Below are 19,516 nucleotides of genomic sequence, written 5' to 3'. Positions count from 1 at the left end.
GTCTCTCGCTGTGGCCAGGTTTATACTGAAAACTTTTGCTGGCCCATCTACGCTGGTCGGGGTTGTGATGAACTGCAGCTCCATTGCTGTTCCAGACTCCTGTGTTATACTGGCAAAATTGCACTTTTGCTGGTATAGTTTATTTCACTTGAGGGAGCTGAAATAAGCAATACCACTATCAACCTTGTCCCCAGTAGCAGCGGTTGGCCAGTATAGTGTACTGGCATAGTTATACCAGCAAAGCCTTCCAAGTCCTGGCCCTGCCTCTACGTCTGTACACTGCCTAGGACAATGGAGCCCTGATCTCGGCTGGAACCTCCAGAGGCTGCTGGAATCCATATAATAGTAATAGATTTCAAGGTATCGATCCTCTCACTGCTGAAGAGTCTCAGCTCAATCGATGTTAAAACACTCTAAATTGGAGCTGATCCAGAAGAATTTTCAACTTGATTTTTCCAAGTTCCTAACTTCAAAGCCATTGGTTTACTTTTCTTTAGTCACTTGTCTCGTAGATTTCACTGAGGTTTAAATACCTAGCCAAGATCTCAGGCTACAGCTCCTGAAGCTCACTGTCTGTGATAAACTCCAGTGTGGCACTGTTGTATCAACTAACAAACTATCTTTCCCCTTGAATTAGGGACTCCATCTCGCTGTATTTGTAAAGTTCAGCCTAATATTACCATGTCCTGTCTCTTCGGGGTTTGACTTCCCAGCCTTATTGTTGTGTTAATGGTAATGTTTTGTGTGGATCACAGACTGAGTTCCTGTGGAGGATGATGAGGGTTGCAAAGTGGCAGAGTAAAGATTGGTCTCTGTGTATCTAGGTACTTATATAGACCCTATCACTATAGTATCTGAGCATCTAACAAACACTAAGGCCTGGTCTACACTACGTGTTTAAACCGGTTTTAGGAGTGTTAAACCGATTTAACGCCACACCCGTCCACACTAAGAGGCCCTTTATATCGATATAAAGGGCTCTTTAAACCGGTTTCTGTACTCCTCCCTAACGAGAGGAGTAGCGCTAATATCGGTATTACCATATCGGATTAGGGTTAGTGTGGCCGCAAATCGACAGTATTGGCCTCCGGGCGGTATCCCACAGTGCACCACTGACCGCTCTGGACAGGAATCTGAACTCGGGTGCAGTGGCCAGGTAGACAGGAAAAGCCCCGCGAACTTTTGAATATCATTTCCTGTTTGCCCAGCGTGGAGCTCCGATCAGCACGGGTGGCGATGCAGTCCCAAATCAAAATCCAAAAAGAGCTCCAGCATGGACCGTACGGATGTGATCTCTGTATGGGCAGGCAAATCTGTTCTATCAGCTCCGTTACATAAGACGAAAGTCCAAAGCATTTTTTAAAAATCTCCAGACGGACGCCATAGCAGGGACTCAGCACGCTGCTGCGTGACAAGCGTAACGGAAAGCCAAAGAATCAAATCGACGCTCATGGAGGGAGGGGGGACTGAGGACTCAAGGTATCCCACAGTTCCTGCAGTCTCCGAAAAGCATTTGCATTCTTGGCTGAGCTCCCAATGCTTGTACGGTCAAACACATTGTCCGCAGTGGTTCAGTGCATAGCTCGTCAATGTACTCCCACCCCCCACCCCCGGAAAGAAAAGGGAAAAAAAATCATCTCTTGACTCTTTTAAATGTCACCCTATGTGTACTGAATGCTGCTGGTAGACGCAATGCTGCGGCACTGAACTGTAGCATCCTCACCCTCCCTCCTTGGTGGGTGATGGTACACTATGGCAGATATCTGTCGTCATCACCAGCCTTGTGGCAGATGGTGTAGTGCAATACGACTGGTATCCATCCTCGTCATCATCCCATAAGTACTCCTGACTGGCCTCCCAGTCATTCCCAGTAGACGGTACAGAACAGCTGATAACCGTCTTCATCATAGCAACAGGGGGCTGAGCTCTATCAGCCCCTGCCCTTCATGTGTAAAGAAAAGATTCTGTACTGCCTGGACTATCATAGCAGCTGGAGGCTGCCTTCCCCTCATTTTATTTCACTAACAAGTCACTGTTTCTTATTCCTGCATTCTGTATTACTTCAGCACACAAACGGGGGGACACTGCAACGGTAGCCCAGGAAGGCTGTGGGAGGAGGGAAGCAACAGGTGGGGTTGTTGCAGGGGCACCCCCTGTGAATGGCATGCAGCTCATCATTCCTGCGGGATCTGACACAGAGCTGCTGTGCTCTCTGGTTCTCTGATACACTGGATCTCTAGTACACTTGCCCCAGATTCTAGGCAGGACTGATTCTATTTTTAGATACCATAAAGGAGGGATTGACTTGGGGAGTCATTCCCATTTTTGTCTTTCGCGCCCCCGGCTGATCTCAGCCAGGGGCACCTATGACAGCAGCAGAAGGTATAGTGCAATACGACTGGTAACCTTCATCTCATTGCCAATTTACAATAGCATGGTAGACGGTACAGAACGGCTGCTAACCATCTCTGCTGTCATGCAAAAGCAAATGAATGCTTCTGTGTAGCGCTGCTGAATCGCCTCTGTCCGCAGCATCTAGTACACATACGGTGACAGTGACAAAAGGCAAAACAGGCTCCATGGTTGCCACGCTATGGCGTCTGCCAGGGAAATCCAGGGAAAAAGGGCACGAAATGATTGTCTGCCATTGCTTTCCCGGAGGAAGGAATGACTGACAACATTTATCCAGAACCACCCACGACAATGATTTTTGCCCCATCAGGCACTGGGATCTCAACCCAGAATTCCAAGGGGAGGGGGAGACTGCGGGAACTATGGGATAGCTACGGAATAGCTACCCACAGTGCGACGCTCCAGAAATCGACACTAGCCTCGGACCGTGGACGCACACCACCGAATTAATGCGCTTAGTGTGGCCGCATGCACTCGATTTTATACAATCTGTTTTACTAAACCGGTTTATGTAAATTCGGAATAATCCCATAGTGTAGACGTACCCTGAATTTAGTCTCATATGCTCCCAGAGAAATATTTTTGACATTAATGTTCAGAGGAGGAATCGGGGCAGGAAGTAAGTAACTCACCCAAGGTTATATAGGTAGTCAGTGGCAGATCTAGATTTGAACCCAGATCTTCTAAGTCCTAGCCTAGAGCCATAACCACCCCACCATCCTTTCCCTTGAAGGAGACAGTGTAACCATAATGCTGCATTCCAGTATTTTCAAACTTTAAGAGTATTTGTAAATTTCCTGCCTTTGGTATGTTCCACTCCATGCATCTGACAAAGTGGGTTTTAGCCCATGAAAGCTTAGGCTCAAATACATGTGTTAGTCTCTAAGGTGCCACAAGGACTCCTTGTTGTTTTTGCTGATACAGACTAACACGGCTACCACTCTGAAACCTGCCTTTGGCAGGCTTTCTTTAACCAACAACTTTCTGTACAAAATTAGGATCTTAATGCTACTTTTAAAACAAGTCCTTTTTCTCCGTCACAGTTTTGCATTTTGTTAGATCCCCAACCCATAAGCAAAATGCAGCTGAACTGGTGTGCTGGGCACAGCATTATTGGGGTGCTGTGCCTATGATCTTACCCTCTTCTGCCCACTTTAGCACAGCTTTATATAAGAGATAAGCAGATTTATGTGCTTGTGTTTTTAAAACACTAATCTGTTTTGTTTCTTCTAATTTTTTTTTTTTTGCTGTTCCTGTGTGCTCTGTGCTAGGTTCCTAGCTCCCTTGGCTGGAGTAGAGGCCAGCCCATTGCCACAGCTAAATCTTTTATTTATCTATTTGGCAATAGAGGGCAAAATAGCTAGCAAACTAATTAATCTCTTCATTGCTCATGAATTAGATTTCGCAAGTGGAAATGCGAAATCTCCAGGGGCCAGATCCTCAGCTTTCCTAAGTCAGGATAGCTCTGTGCACTTCAGGGGACCTGCTCTGTTTTACACCAGCTCAGGATCTGACCTTAGATAGCTTTGCATAGCATAGCTTTGCTTTCTTGGGTGAAGTGATCTGAGCTCTTTTGTGTATTTGAGTGTTTAACCTAATTACGCGACTTTAAAGCTTCAGTCATTGGTGTGTACTGCTTCTGAGGTGCCCCTGACAGGATGTCTTGGTTAAAACAAGTGGTTCTTGTGGGTTAGAAAAAAACCTCTATGAAATATAGTTTGTTTGTCTTTTTAAAAAGAAGCTTTCAACGTATGCGCCCTGCTCCTTTTAAGGTCAAAGAAGGGTCTTTATTCTCACTAAAAACAAGATGGTGTAAGAAAAAATAACGCTTCTCGTCTGCTACTCTTGTGCTGCTTTGCAAACCTTAACTGTCAGAGCCTCCTAGCACCCCTGTGAGGCATGTTGGAGAACACCATTTCACAGAGGAGTAAACTGAGGCACTGACACATCACCTTAAGTTGTGCAGTGACTCACTCGCAGAGTCAGAAGTAGAAGCTAGGAGTCTTGACTTTCAGTTCCCCTTCTAGCCACTAGGCAACACTGTCTTACTGTAGTTATGACATCTGGACAGTACACTAGGTTGTTGGGGAGACAGTGTTAGGGTTTCTCTCTGTCTTAGGTACTTACCTGGCCCCCAATACCATAGTCTTGGAACACCTCAGTTTTTAATGTTTATTTTCCCAACACCCCTGAGAGCTATTGAAGCTCTGTTATTACCATTACCCACACCCATTTTCCCAGATGGTAAACTGAGGCACAGAGACTCAGTGACTTGCCACGGACTTCCTGGGTGACCTTGAGCTGAGCGGTGAATTAAACTACATCTTCGGAATCCCAGCCTAGAGCCCAAACCGTTGGACTGTGCTTCCTCTTTGATACGTCACCAAGTCCAGTCGATCTGCTGAGTGTGTGTGTATGCGTCTTACAACGTAACCCTTTGGAGGATGAAATGAGAGAGCTGCTGTTCCATATGGTTGCCCAGGATTTCTCTGTAAGGATTACATCTAAGTGCAGGTTAGATTCGCAAGGCGCTGTGCGTTGCCTTTGGACAAGTGGTCAGGCAGGTCACGGTATTCATCCCAGATCATTTTTGCAGTATCTGAACTTGAGTGCCGTGCTGTAACCCGGGAGTGGAATTCCTTGTAATGGCTGGCTGGTAATTGATCACAATAACAGGCAGAGCCTTTTCTTGCAGCTGAGATGTTGAGACCCACTCTTCACTTGCCGCGGGGATGTAATTGGAAGGAACTTCCAAAGAGAGTAAGGCTAGCAATTCTTAAAAAAAACCCCAACTTTAAATCTTAACTTTCCAGAAATGTCAGCAATATAACAACAAGCAAGTGTGGTCTGCTATCTGCATGAAGCATAATGAGCATTAGATGCTCACAAGGAAGTGCACAAATCCCTAGGTGGAGAGGTTATTTAGGGGTGAAAGAGCAGTAGGGAGCCAAAGGACATATGCAGTAGAGGGCCTATGTAACAGAGAGGGGTGTGGCACATGGTGAGCATGTTGTGTAGCCTTATAGGGGTTCTTGGGTAAGGTGACACCCACCTGTGCTATTTTTCTGGAAAGCGTGCAGTGTTCCACTAACTTAGATAAGTCAGGCCAGATCCTCGGGCTGGTCTGCAGCCGTTTGATTCCCTGGCCTGCTAGTCTGGTTCTACCAAGGAGCAGCTTAGAGCAGCCTGGGACTATGCTAAATTGTGCCAGCAGGAGTGGCCCCCATGGGTTTGGAGAGCAAAGAGGCTCTTGTCCTTGCCCCCTTTTCCAGGATTGTCTCTCCTGTGCCAGGGGCTGCAAGGTTGGGGATTGCATAGGCCCTGTTCTGTGCCACTAAAGGACTCCTCTATGCAGGGGGACTCCTTAGCTGACCATTTATAGGAGCTTTAAATCTGCTCTGCTCTGTTGGGTTGGCTGAAAGGGGCGGAGACACCCTTAAAGGAGCCTGATTTTCACAGGGTTGGGGCTCAGCACCCGTAATCTCTTGACCCTTTTGGAAACTCTTAGAGATAGACCCTAAAATGTGGCCTGGCCTGCTGTTGGGCCAGCCAGTCAGGATCTTCCAAGGAAATGACCCCTCTGATCATGTCCCCAAGGCTCTGTACGCGGCTTTGCCACTGCAGCAGATGAGGGAATTAGGGTAGTTGCTGTATGCAAGATTATTTATCAATAGTCACCCCCACCCCATCCCAAAAAAATAAAAAATCCTGTAGTCACATTGTTCCTGCTGCTGACTCATTTTGAGGCATCTTTCTCTCTTCTCTGGCTGATACCAAGAACAATACCTTTGGTGATTAGAGGATAGTTAAATTTGTACTTGTTAAGGATGACAGATGGGGAAATTCTCCCAGCTGGTACAGTTACTGGAATGAGTTTTGCAGATGAATGGTTAGAAACTTACAAAAGACGTGGCAAAAGAAATTTACATGTAGCATAACATTTGTCCTCTCAGAAAATGAAAGATCAGTTTTCTGCCGTAAGAGTAAATTGCTGTTTGATGCAAACTCTAGGTACTAAGGAGTTTCTTTGCTAAAAGGATTGGGGATTTTAGTAGCTATTTAGTTCAATCCCTATGCAATCTCATGGTTATTTGAAAAGTAGGGTGTGGTGCACATGAACAACCTTAGGGTGGCAAGCTTTGTCAATTTCATTGAATTTTGTGATATTTGGTGTCTCTTTTTCATGGACGTTTTGATTCTAACCCTCCTGGTTTCAGAGAAAAGTTGGAAAATGTGACCCCTGAAGGTTCAAACACCAGAAGGCAAATCAAAAGACTAAATGTTGTTTGGCTTAAAATCTTTTGGGGAGGGGGGAGAGGAGGAGGGCCTTACCTGTGGTTTTTAAATGCTTGGAATTGGTAACACTGCAGGCTCATTCTCTGAGTCTCCTAGATGTTGTGTTACAACAAGACACGATGGTGCTGGGCTGCAGCACCTGAGCTATTTAGTTTCTTTTGAGCAGCCAAAAGTCTGTCTAGGCGTGTCACTGAAATAAGAAACAGTCTATACTCCAAAGAGTGACCAGCTGAATTCAGACGTGACACAAGGAGTGAGGGTCATAGATCAATAAAATACGAGGAGGAGGAGGAGGAAGAGGAAGAACAAGAACCCCAAATCATGGTTTTATACCCTTATTGAAGCAGGAAGAATAGCCCAAACGGGCGCTAGCCTGGGACATGGTAGCCCCAGGCTCAATTCCTCGCTCTACCACAGACTCCATGAGTGACCTGGGGCAGTTCCCTATCTATAAACTGGGGATACTAGCACTCCCTGACTTTCTACAAGGATAAATATATTAAAGACTGAGAGGTGCTCAGATAATAGCCTTAAAAAATGTCCAGTGATGGAGAATCCACCACTTTCCTATGTAAGTGGTTCCAATGGCTAATTACCTTCACTATTGCAAATGTGCACCTTATTTCTGTCTGAATTTATCTAACCTCATCTTCCAGCCATTGGTCCTGTTACACCTTTGTCTGCTAGATTGAAGAGCCCTTTCTTATCGAATACAGGGGAGAGCCCAGAGACACAGGGCCTTGAAAACAAGGGTGAGGAGTTGAAACATGGCTGCAGAAGAGGGACAGTACTGAGGCGATATCGGTGTGTAGCCCCCAATGATTCTCAGGGTCTGGCACCCAACTGTAAGTTCTCAGAGTCCTGCTCCTCTTCAGCAAGCTCATGTGAGAGACAGCTGGCGCGAAACTTAGCCACATCTGTGTTTGTGGCCTGGTGTTTGTGGAAAGATTTGCTTTTTCAGCAACTAGGCTACAGCTCTTGATGTGAAGTGCTCAGTCTGTAGCCCTTATTTGACCTGCCTGGAAAGGATTAAAAATGGTTGTCTGTCTGTCTGTCTGCCTGTCAGGGTATGGATTGGGTGGTGAGGGGGATGGGACTATGCACAAGAAAGACCTGAGGAAGAGCACGAGTGAGCCTTGACCGTACAGCATGTCTGTGGGAGTGAATAAAGGAGAAACTCTGCTGAACTGGATCTGCCAGGGTGCTTCCAGCTTTCTTCAAACTGCTGGCTGTGCTCCAGGGGTAAGACCCTTGGCATGGCCGACCTGACTGTGAAGATCCTGCCCCCCGGTGCCAATCAGGGTGTTTGCCTGTGCTCCTGCCTACAGAGTGAAGGTCCCAATGATGGGCCCCCACAAATGGAACAAAGCACTTTTTGCCAGCGGCATCTTGCTGCAGCCTCTGCACTTGGCTGAAGTAACTGTAGTTTCCACCATTTCAGATCTGCCAAATTAGACACCAGGACTGGTTTGCATGTGTTGTCAGCAGTGCATCACCTGACAGCGCTGCAGTGTTGAACTGGTGCAATGGAAGCTTTTGAGACAACAACAGAAGCATGTGATGGGCAAGAACAATAATAGCTGGCTGTTACAAAGCACTTGTCATTAGTAGATCTCACGGTGCGTCACAGTCTCTCTCTCATGCATTTATCTTTGCAGCGCCCCTGTGTTGTTATCCACACTTCACACGATAGCTGCAGTTGTAAGGATGGGTTGCTTTCCAGTAATGGGGGTGAAAAATCCTACAAACTCAGACATATGAGAGCTGAACTGGCCCGTCCCCAGTGAGAGCCTCTTGCCTCATTGCTGCTTTAGGGTCTTGTTCATCCCTGGTGTAACTTCACGGACTTTTAGTGACGGCATATCAGAAGTGAATGTGTCCCTTCAAATCCAGACAGTCCAGAGCAGCTGTTGTCTGCTCCAACGCATTAAAAAAAAACCCACCGGTATGGTATTATGGCTTTTAGTTTTGATCTGAACCTGGTTTGTTTGAATGTCAAGGCTTCAGTTCTTTTATTAATGAAGGGAAGTTGAAAGCCCAAATGCATAACCTCTTCACCCTCCTCTAGACAAACCATGTATCACCATTACAACAATTCAATTTTTGGAACAAAGACAGAGAAAAGAGACAAAGCTAAAAACAGGAACTACTAGATAAACACCACGATGGGCTCTCTGCTTGTGAGACGAGCGTCTTCCTGCCCTGAGACATCTGTCGAGGTAGCAGTAGCTCTCTTGGGACCTGACAGGCTTGCGGAGTTCTGTTCTGCAGGTCTGCTGGTGTTCATTCTTGTACTTACATCTTTCCCTCCAGCCACAAAGCCAGGTGCTTAAATGACTGAAAAGTTCTTCCATTCATGAGAAGTTTTAGGAGCAGGCTTTCTGTGTGACCTTGAGCAAATCAATTAATCTCTTGCTGCCTCAGTTCCCTAGCTGTGCAATTGGGATACTGCCAGGGCCGGCTCCAGGCCCCAGCACGCCAAGCGCGCGCTTGGGGCGGCATGCCGGGGGGGGTGCTCTGCCAGTCCCCGGGAGGGCGGCAGGCGGCTCCGGTGGACCTCCTGCAGACGTGTCTGCGGAGGGTCCACTGGTCCCGCGGCTCCGGTGGACCTCCCGCAGGCACGCCTGCGGATGCGCCACCGGAGCCGCGGGACCAGCGGACCCTCCACAGGCACATCTGCAGGAGGTCCACCGGAGCCACGGGACCGGCGACCGCCAGAGTGCCCCCCACGGCGTGCCGCTGTGCTTGGGGCGGCGAATTGCTAGAGCTGCTCCTGGATACTGCCCTACCTTGAAGGGATGTGACGAGGATAAATTCATTAAAGCAGGGGTTGGCAACCTCTGGCACGCGGCTCGCCAGGGTAAGCACCCTGGTGGGCCGGGCCAGTTTGTTTACCTGCCACGTCAGCAGGTTCGGCCGATCGCGGCTCCCACTGGCTGCGGTTCGCCGTCCCAGGCCAATGGAGACGGCCGGAAGCGGCGCGGGCGAGGGATGTGCTGGCCACGGCTTCCCACCACCCCCATTGGCCTGGGACAGCGAACTGCGGCCAGTGGGAGCTGCAGTCGGTTGAACCTGCTGACGTGGCAGGTAAACAAACTGGTCCAGCCCACCAGGGTGCTTACTGTGGAGAGCCACGTGCCAGAGGTTGCCGACCTCTGCATTAAAGACTGTGAGGCTGTCAGGTACTACAGGCATGGAGCATCAGGTAAATACCAGAGACAGACATTCAGCTGTGATGTCTTGAACCCACTGTAACAAAAGAATTCTATGACGTTTTCAGGCTCATGCGCCTGGTTTCTTTGTTAAGAGGAAGATAAGAAGATTAAAAAAGCAGTCCTGGAGAAGAAAGAGACTTAAGAAACCAAGTAGGGAAAAAAAAGGATGACCATTATTATTTGTGTTACAGTAATGGCTAGAGACCCCAACCAAGATCGGGGTGCAATGGCAGCTAGGCACAGTACAAACAAAATATGAAACCATCTCTGCCCCCAAAGAATTTACAAACTAAACAGAGAAAGGAAATATCCCCAGTTTACAGATGGGGGATTTGAGGCACAAAGGGCCAGATGTCAAAGGTATTTAGGCACCTAGTGGGATTTTCAAAAGCACGTAGGGGCCAAAACACCCATTGATTTCATTGCATCTTTAGGTGCCTAAATACCTTTACAAATCTGGCCCAGAGGCTAAAGTAAAAATTTCAAAAGTGCATGTAGTGTACATACCCATGTAGCCCCCTGGCATGGGTATAAGTAGCAGTGTAGACAGTGAGACATGGTTTAAGTAAGTAAAGACACGCATGAAGGATGTGGGTATGAACCTGAGTACACACCCTACATGGCTCTCCACTCACCCAAGCTCTGCCTGTGTTTACACTGCTGTTTCTAGCAGTGTAGTGTCCCACTGCTGGAGCCTTTCCCTGCCTCAGGAATAGCCTCTGGCAGCGGGGAAAGGCTTGGGCAGGGCCCTGCTGCTGGAGACTCTCGCCGTCTCCCCTTTGCCAGAGCCTTTCACTGCCACTGTAGCTATACAGCACAGTGTGGACGCAGCATGCTTTCACTGTGGCATGTAGCTGCACATATGCTACATGCCTCCGCCCGCTGTGTGTAGGGTAGACGCAGACTGAGTCTCATTGAAAGTCCATGAGATTTAGGCTCCTGCGTCACTTAGGTGCTTTTGAAAATATTACTCTACGTTATTTGCCCACGACACTGGTTTGAGGCTCGCATAGCAATGCAGTGTGGCTGCTCCAGCACAAGCTTGAAAAGAAGGGGCTGCTGGCCCAGGTCCCACAGAGCCGGGTTTACTATGCAATGTGGACATACCCGCAGAGAGCCTGTAGCAGAGCTGGGAACTGAACGCAGTCTGTGTTTTATTACCCACCCTGTCTAGTGTCACACAGGGAAACTGGCAAAGTCCGCCACTGAACCTAGATCTTCTGGGTCCCTGGAAGCCATGTCAACTTCTTGGATATTTGATGTTGATAAGTATGTCTAGTTTTGGTTTTGCAGGTTTGTGGTCCCTCCGATGCACGAACCCTAGCATTAAGCGACTGCTGCTGATGCAATTAATCTCCAGGGTGGAATTAGGGAAATCCTGTTAAATAATTCCTATTTTCAGCAGCGTGAAAGGCTTGGAGAGAGGAATTTATGTGGCGATGACATTTCTTAAGCAGCTCTCAGCTTCCTGTTGGCTTTCTCTTTTGATCCCCTTATCTGTAGGCACTTAGTGAAAGCTAAGCAGAAGAAGCTGTACCAGAGGGAGTTAGAGGAATAAACCACACATGACTAACGCATTAAAAAGGGCCAGCACTTTGGTATCCAGAGCTGGAAAATTAGTCACCCAGGTTCACTGGTGTGTGTTTTTTAAATATTTATCTCCAGCAGCTGGTAACGCTTCAGGAAGTTGCTCTTTCTTCTGTATTTCTGCTTAGTAGGGAATATTTGCACTATAATGTTCTGGCTCTTTTGCAGGTCACTGCACTTGGCCAACCTTCTCTTTCATGATCACAATACATGCCCCTCCTGTGGAAGGGCACCGTTGATTTTTACTTCCTGGATACCTAGTGCTGAGCTGCAATACATCCATAATGTTGAGTTTGAGTCAATTCATAGTCCCTCCCGTGCCTTGTTCTTACGCTGCAGTAATCCACATGGTGGTGCAACTTTCTGCCTTTACATTTCTGCAGCACATTTCATCTAGATGGGTAGCAAAACACTCTGCAGATTGATGTAGAATATTCTACGGGGCTTGACTGTGGCCAGAAAAGTAATATGAAGTAGTAAAATCTAATACACCACTAGCTAAAAAGACATTCCATTGTCAGTGTACATGACAAACTGGAGAAGAGCAGAAGCATGGGTCTCCATTTTGGATAATAGAAAGCAAGAATTATTGCAGGGGGTATTCCATACTGTGCATGTGTGCACGCGCTTTGTCCAGTTCAATCTGAAATGTCCCCAGTGTTGGGACTAGGGTAACCAGACAGCAAGTGTGAAAAATCGGGACAGGGGATGGGGGTAATAGGAGCCTATATAAGAAAAAGACCCAAAAATCGGGACTGTCCCTATAAAATCAGGACATCTGGTCACCCTACTTGGGACTTGGATTGCTTCCTTGCGGAGTATAATCACTAGCTGAAGAACCGTTGCTGTTGGAAAGTTTTGCTTGTATTCTAAATTATTCATTTCTTTAAGTTCTGCCCCATTATCCCCATATATATCTACACCCACATCCCTTCACTCTGAAGTACGTAATTTCTTTCCATATTTGGAATGGGATTCTTGTAGATGGCCACCGTGTTCCCTGTTCTTAGGTGTTGCTTAACCAAGCCATACATCCTTGGCTCACTAAGGCCTGAGAGATGCTCAGCAGCCTCAACGCTCAACTGAAGTTAAGATGTTATAGGCTTCTTGCTCCATTTAGGAAGAAAGCATGAGTGAGTGGCACCTGCTGGCCTAATTGGGATGGAGATAACGACCTGCTCTTAAAGTCTCCTATGGCCCTTGAAGTATGAAGTAGACTAGTAGTATGGAGCTGTGTGGTCTTGTGACTAAGGCACTAGACTCTGGCTCAGGGCAGCTGGGTTCAATTCTTGGCTTTACTGCAGAGTCCCTGTGTGACCTTGGCCAAATCTATTAAATCTCTCTGTGCCTTTTTTTCCCCATCTGTAAAATGGGGATAATGATCCTTTTTGTGTCTCATCCACTTGGATCTTAACCTCTTTGTGGTAGGGGACTGTCTCTTACTATGTGTATGTACAGCATCTAGTGCCATAGGGACCTCCTCTTGGTTGGGGATCTATAGGCACTACCCTGTTCAAATAATCATATCATCCTCAGTGTACAGACAGGAAAAGTGGAGCAGAGATGGTCATACAGTGAGGGCCCAGTACTGCTCCCACTGACTTCAGCAGGAGATGAGTGAAGTCCTGAAGAAGACCCAGGAGCTATTGATTTTCAGACTTAGGCCCATGCTTCCTCTCTATGTCTATGCTATTATTAGGGTTGCCAGTTTTGGTTGGATGTATTCTTGAAGATTTCATCACATGACATAATCTTTAATTAATCTTTAATTCCTGGAGACTCCAGGCCAATCCAGGAGGTTTGGCAACCCTAGCTATTATAAACAGACCAACTGGGCCCACACAGTCACTTGTGCACTTGGTTTTTACATGATGAATCAAAACAAGTTCACACTTCTCTTATTTCTAGAGGACCATTCCTAGCCATTGGCCTGTGACCGCTGCGACCTCACTCCCAGGCTATGTTAAGGGCTTGGTTTGTGACTGAGGCAATCCCTCCTCCTTTGGCTGTGGGGAAAGACCCTCTGATTCTGTGTCAGATGCTGATTTCCCCTCTGAAGCTAGTGGTGATTCTCAGATCAGTGATGAAATTTGAGTACTCCATGTCACCAGGGGGACCTGGCTTCCAACAGTCTGAGTGGAGAGAATTGCTCCCAGTCGCATACTTGGGCTTGTATGCTGCTGTCTTCCAACAGCCCCGCTGTGCGATCAGCTCACTTCCTACCCCAGTAGGCCAGGAACCGGTGACCCAATAAGGAAATCATGTTTACAGCCTTGGTGTTTGGATGGTTCACTTGCCCTTTGCAAGCGGATGTTTGTCAAACCTGTTGCCTTCTGGATCCTTTGATAGGCCACCTTTGCAGGGTTTGAACGAACTTCTTATCTGATTCATCTCCCTGCCCTTTGATGCTCTGTGCGTACTTGAGCGTAAACACAGATGATGACTGTGCCTGAGCTCTGAGGATCATAAGAAATTGTGGGTTTCTCCCTGCTGTGCTCCGAATCCCACAAGAAACATCCTACGGCTGCTCAGTCTTTCTGCTCCAGGACTCCACCCTTTGACCCTGGTACTTAGGAATTCATAGAATCTCAGGGTTGGAAGGGACCTCAGGAGGTCATCTAGTCCAACCCCCTGCTCAAAGCAGGACCAATTCCCAACTAAATCATCCCAGCCAGGGCTTTGTCAAACCTGACCTTAAAAACCTCTAAGGAAGGAGATTCCACCACCTCCCTAGGTAACCCATTCCAGTGCTTCACCACCCTCCTAGTGAATTGTATGCACAGGAGGAGGAGGAGATCCTAGAAGCTGGGATGCTATGAATGGCAGAAACTAGGACTTCCTCTGTGATCTGAGCCAAAGGATGGAAACTAAACTAAACCAAACCATGGATACAGAGAAATCCATGCCCTCACCTAATGTTTAACTTGCATATTCCCACCTGACTATTTCTGCAGTGCTTTCTGGCCTGGCTAATAGAGATGAAACCCTCTGCTAATAACTGACAGGTGGCCTCAAATTGCATGGTTCAGATCTAGAACTGGGTAGGAAATTGATTTACTATCCCATGAGAATTTTCAAGATTTTGAGAATTTATCTGCCCTGCCCCTGGGACAAAAAGTCAAAATCTCAGATTCTGTTTTGTGAACAGCCAGTCCAAAAAAAAAATTTGGAATGGGTCAGTCAAAAAGTTTCCTTTCAGTTTTGGCCTTTTAAAAAAATTAAACTTTTTTTTACTATAAATTAATTAACATTTTGAAGCAAAAAGTTCTTTTGTACCAAAGCTCACAGCTCTTTGGTTCGAAAAGGCTGATTTTTTTTCCCAAGTTGGGAAACTTGTCAGATCCGACTCTTTCCAGCCAACCATTTTGGTGTCAACCAATCAATATTTTCTGATGGTGGGGGAAAAACCCATTTAATCAGAAAATTCCCAACCAGCTCTATTCAAATCCAGACTTCTCCTTAGTGGGGCTTAGCTCAGCTCTGGCTCTGCTTTGGGCCCATCTAAGCTTGTATCCTCCACACCTCATCTCTCAAAAACCAGACTAAACCTAGCAAACATTGCCTATTTGGTACTCAAAAAACGTATGCTGCTGTGAAAGGCAACGTGGCTTTATTTTGTTGTTGCTGCTATTAAAGGCATTTAAAATGCTGAGCAAAATTTGCTTTCTGTGAACTGATCACGCTACTTCTTTGTAATTCGCATAGTTGGTGGACAGTGATTCTGAGCTTTCCTGTTGTCCTCTCATTCTCAATCACTTCTCCTTGATCAGTAAGAAGCTACTTCATTAATGAATCTAGTTATGTGCCACTCATGGGTGGGGAAGAGAGAGGCTGGTTCTTCATTGTAGCATGTATAACAGTAGAAGTCTGTCCTATCTGATCAGCTATCAGTATCTACTATGGTGATGAGTTGCACTAGAAATCTCTGTCTAGTGAGATTATCTGTCTCCTTTCAGAAGACTCAGGTTTCAGAGGGGTAGCCATGTTAGTCTGTATCAGCAGAAACAACGAGGAGTCCTTGTGGCATCTTAGACACTAACAAATTTATTTGGGCATAAGCTTTCATGGGCTAAAACCCACTTCATCAGATTCATGGAGTGGAAAATACAGTAGAGAGGTATACACAGCACATGAAAAGATGGGAGTTGCCTTACCAAGTGGGGAGTCAGTGCTAACGAACCAATTCAATTAAGGTGGAAGAGGGCTATTCGCAACAGTTGACAAGAAGGGAAGAAAAATCACTTTTGTATTGCTAATAAGTTCAATATAATCAGTCTCCCTGGACACTAAATAACAGACTTAAAAGTGGCAATTCTTCAACAAAAAAACTTCAAAAACAGACTCCAATGAGAAACTGCAGAGCTGGAATTAATTTGCAAACTGGACACCATCAAATTAGGCCTGAATAAAGACTGGGAGTGGATGGGTCACTACAAAAACTAATTTCCCCCCTGCTGATACTCACACCTTCTTGTCAACTGTTTGAAATGGGCCATCTTGATTACTGCCCGAGTAGGTGGGCTTGTACAGCCTGGGTCACTGTGGCTTCACTGCTCCAGTACCTGAGCTAACTAGAATAAAGCTAGCTCGGATACATCTACCTCCCTCTGCAATGTAGGCAGACCCTTAGCAAGGCCGCTTGGAAAGTCTGACTTGCACTTTCTCGTACTGTCCCCTGTAACGTAATTTTGCACAAGTTGTGGATCTGTTTGGTGGGGGATGATGTGAGGGGGAATGAAATGTTGCTAGTTCACCATTCTGGACACATTCCAAAGTCCTTTTTACATTAAATTTTCAACAGACTTTGTTGACTATGACGAGCCTTGGAGACGTGTGTGGTCACCATAGACACATTAGGAAACAGACAGATGCATCTGTACTTTGTGGTTTGAAAATTACGGTAACAACTTTCCCTTAAGGTCCCAACGTCCGCTTCCTATTTCAAAATCCAGGGGCATAAGGGAAGGAATTCTGCCGTTCTGGGACAGTCCGTTGCAGGTGGATCAGGCGTTCTCAACAGGCAAGAGACATTTCCTAGTTTTCCTTTGTTGAACACTAGACTAACATTAGCATTTCTTCAGATGACCCAGCTATGTTCTCGAACAAGCTGACATATAGGATTTTTGTGCCCTGTGGCAATGTGCTGGATGATACATGAGTCATTGCCTTCTTAGTCACCGCTTTCCTTTTGACGCTTGCCACGAGTCATGAGTGAAATGCCAAGCGGATCGGAAGATGAGCACATACTCTGTGTCTGTTCACTTCAGACACTTTGTGGCAGAATCTCTTCTCCCTACACTGCCATAGTCAGTTGGTGGAAGTGTACATGCTCGCTGACAGGATACCAGCCCAGTCCGTGGCAGAGTCTGGTGCCAACATGCCGAAGAAGCTCTTCACGTCCCAGTAAAGCAGAGTGCTTTCATCTGCCATGCCTGTGCATCAGTACCACTTTTCCCTGGAAGGACCCACGTGTGGATTCTCTGAAGTGTGTATGAGGTAGGAATAGGGGCTTAATTTTCTGACTCGCCAAGTTCATTTTGCCCTGCTTAGGAGCCCAACGCAGCTAGAGGCCTCCATTAGAGATCTTCCCCTGTGCAGGGCAGTCTCCACCAGCATATAGCTGATGGTGTGACTAGGCCAGCTCTGCCGTGCCAGAACCCTCCTCCCTGCTCACTGACGTGAGGGAGGTAGTGGGTGGGCAGGGAGGCACAGGGTGGACCACAGCTCTGTTACACTGGGTTCTCCACTGAATGTAAGCTGCCCACAGTGGCTGTGAATTGAGGAGCCATGATCGCCGAGTTCTGCTTGGATACATTGGAGAATCAAGCCAAGAGAGATGCTGGGATGCCCCAGACTCAAGTTCAACACTTCGAGGCTCTTCTAGGATCCTAGTGTGTGTAGAGACTGAATAGGAGGCTGCTCCTGCCATCCAGAGGCAAAGGCTGCACTGGCTAAATCTTCCTCCCAGGAGAGATGGATTTTAGATTTTTTTTTTTAAATCAAGAGGCAAGGAAGCTCTGAGACCCCACTAAGGCCTCTGGCTAGAGAGGGGAAGGTGCACACCCAGCAATAGCCATCTGGATGTTCAGTTCTGATTGCAGGGGAGGTGGCCTTAACTCAGTAGTCTCTTCATTATTTGCAATAGGAGAAGATACGTGATCACTGCCATGATGCTTAACTGAAAGGCTAGTTTTCTTACCACCAATGTGTCACCCGCCGCTCCCTTCAATTGGATGTAATGCTGTAAGAGGGAGGATGCTACGTCATGTGCGACTCATCGTGTGTTGTCCTGCCTAGTGGGTTTGATCCCTAAGTAGTAGGGGTGGAAGGGTATTTTCCATACAGTGAAATCAATGGTGAAATGTGCGTACAATCTGCTATTTCAACATGGCTGTGACCATCCTTCATGACGAGGTGCTCTATCCTAGAGCCCAGATTCCATGACCGTGTGTGTCCTGTATTACCTCAATAGCCTTTTGGCCTTTGCCTTAAGTTGGCCAGTCAGTAGCAGGGAGTGGCTGGAGAAGGAGCAGACCCAGCTCCCCTTTGCAGTCCCACAGGTTGTCTAAGGCTAGAACTATGATCTGTGAGCAGAGGCACCATAGGATGAATCCATAGCCACCAACAATGTCCATCCCGGTCACCATTTAAATTACACGCCTTCACTGTGAGGTGGAAAGAACTCAGAACCATCCGCTCCCTTTACCATCTAAGCCACGAGACTACCTTAGCTGTCAGTTATGTTAAGACTCTTTGCCAGCCTGTAGCCACTAGACTTCATCATCATTGCAAACGCATGAGCCAGTCTTGCTCTCTCCAGGGAAGGGTAGTTGTGAGAAAATGCACGCACATGTACTGCAGTTCTGGAGGATCTTACGCCCCCTGGTTACGGCAAAGAGACTCTGCAGCTCCTCTTGGTTGAGTTGACAATGTCTCTTGCTTTGCTGACAGTTGGGAAGGTAGGGAAGACAGGTGATTGGCAAAAAAGATTACAAGGTACTTGAAAAGGTCAAGAAGAGACTCTTAACTGGGTGAAATTTAAAAGCGGATCTCCTTGCTTGTCAAGACTTCGGAGAGTTCTTTTGTGTTCTCTGCTCAGCAGAGTGCTCCTGGGTACGGCCTGGTGATGTTAACTCTTCTCTCTCTCTCTCTCTCTCTCTCTCTCTCTCTCTCTCTCCATTTAGGAGATGAACTAAAATGCAGCACACAACTTGCACAGAGGACAGGATCCATCATGCATTGGAAAGATGTCTGCATGGGCTGAGCAGAAGTACAGCCTCCTCCACCACATGGACGGGTAGGTGACCCATGAAGGCCCAGGGTATCCTCACCAAACCTTGTGGCATAAATGTCCTGGGATTCTTCCTGCCCTTTCTGTTGATATTTGTACATCTCGTCCTTTGCCTGGTAACATTCTGCCCAAGCAGCAGGAAGGTAATGTGGCTAGGAACTACCACCCCATTCCTCTAGCGACTTTGGGGCTCAGAACCACCTTCCCTTCAGTACATGAGTTAGAGATGGGTCTGCTCTACTTACCCACTTGTGCCTTCCCAAGTCCTTCACCTAGTTTGAAAGATGTGCCAAGATGCTGAGAGATTCATGTTAAGTTTAAGGCAGTGAGTAAAAGTACTATGGTGTATGCGAACTGGTCAGAGCACTGGCTGAAAAGGGTAGGAACCTCCATTCACCACAAGGGATGACACCTATTCTTTGACTAGCTGGTGTGGTCTTGCTTTGGGGCAAACGCATCTCAAACCTGTATTTCTGGGGCTGGGGCGGTTGGGGAGGGGGTGTTCACTGGGGTTTTGGGACAAGGGGGACAATGAAACATGGTGGATGGCATTTTCCAAGGGACCCAGTGCTGGCCTAGCTCTGTCCCATTAAAGTCAATGGTAAAGTTCCCATAGATTGCAGTGGGAGCAGAGTTAGCTTAGCACTGACTGTTCTGGCAGTCCCACCTAGCGTTCAGTGCCGGGGGGTGTGACAACATTCAGTTAACTGGGGGA

At 47.0% G+C, this 19,516-nt stretch overlaps 1 protein-coding gene across 2 annotated transcripts in view; it reads left to right on the top strand.

The window, feature by feature from the left end:
• Positions 1–19,516, top strand: part of PIK3R5 (phosphoinositide-3-kinase regulatory subunit 5) — a 99,055-nt gene that overhangs the window by 26,999 nt on the left and 52,540 nt on the right. The window contains exons 1-2 of one of the 2 annotated variants that reach the window (XM_039501888.1): positions 16,771–17,006; positions 18,695–18,807. In XM_039501888.1, the coding sequence (XP_039357822.1) occupies positions 18,708–18,807 (100 nt within the window). In that variant the 5' untranslated portion in view covers positions 16,771–17,006; positions 18,695–18,707. Of the gene's footprint in view, positions 1–16,770; positions 17,007–18,694; positions 18,808–19,516 lie in introns of those variants that run through there. The other variant, XM_039501887.1, reaches the window with a different exon arrangement.

The sequence above is a fragment of the Mauremys reevesii genome, linkage group 15 (assembly GCF_016161935.1).
Source record: "Mauremys reevesii isolate NIE-2019 linkage group 15, ASM1616193v1, whole genome shotgun sequence".
Classification (NCBI taxonomy): domain Eukaryota; kingdom Metazoa; phylum Chordata; order Testudines; family Geoemydidae; genus Mauremys; species Mauremys reevesii.
Note: the sequence above shows the minus strand (reverse complement) of the source record. Positions and strands in the feature narration are given on the sequence as shown.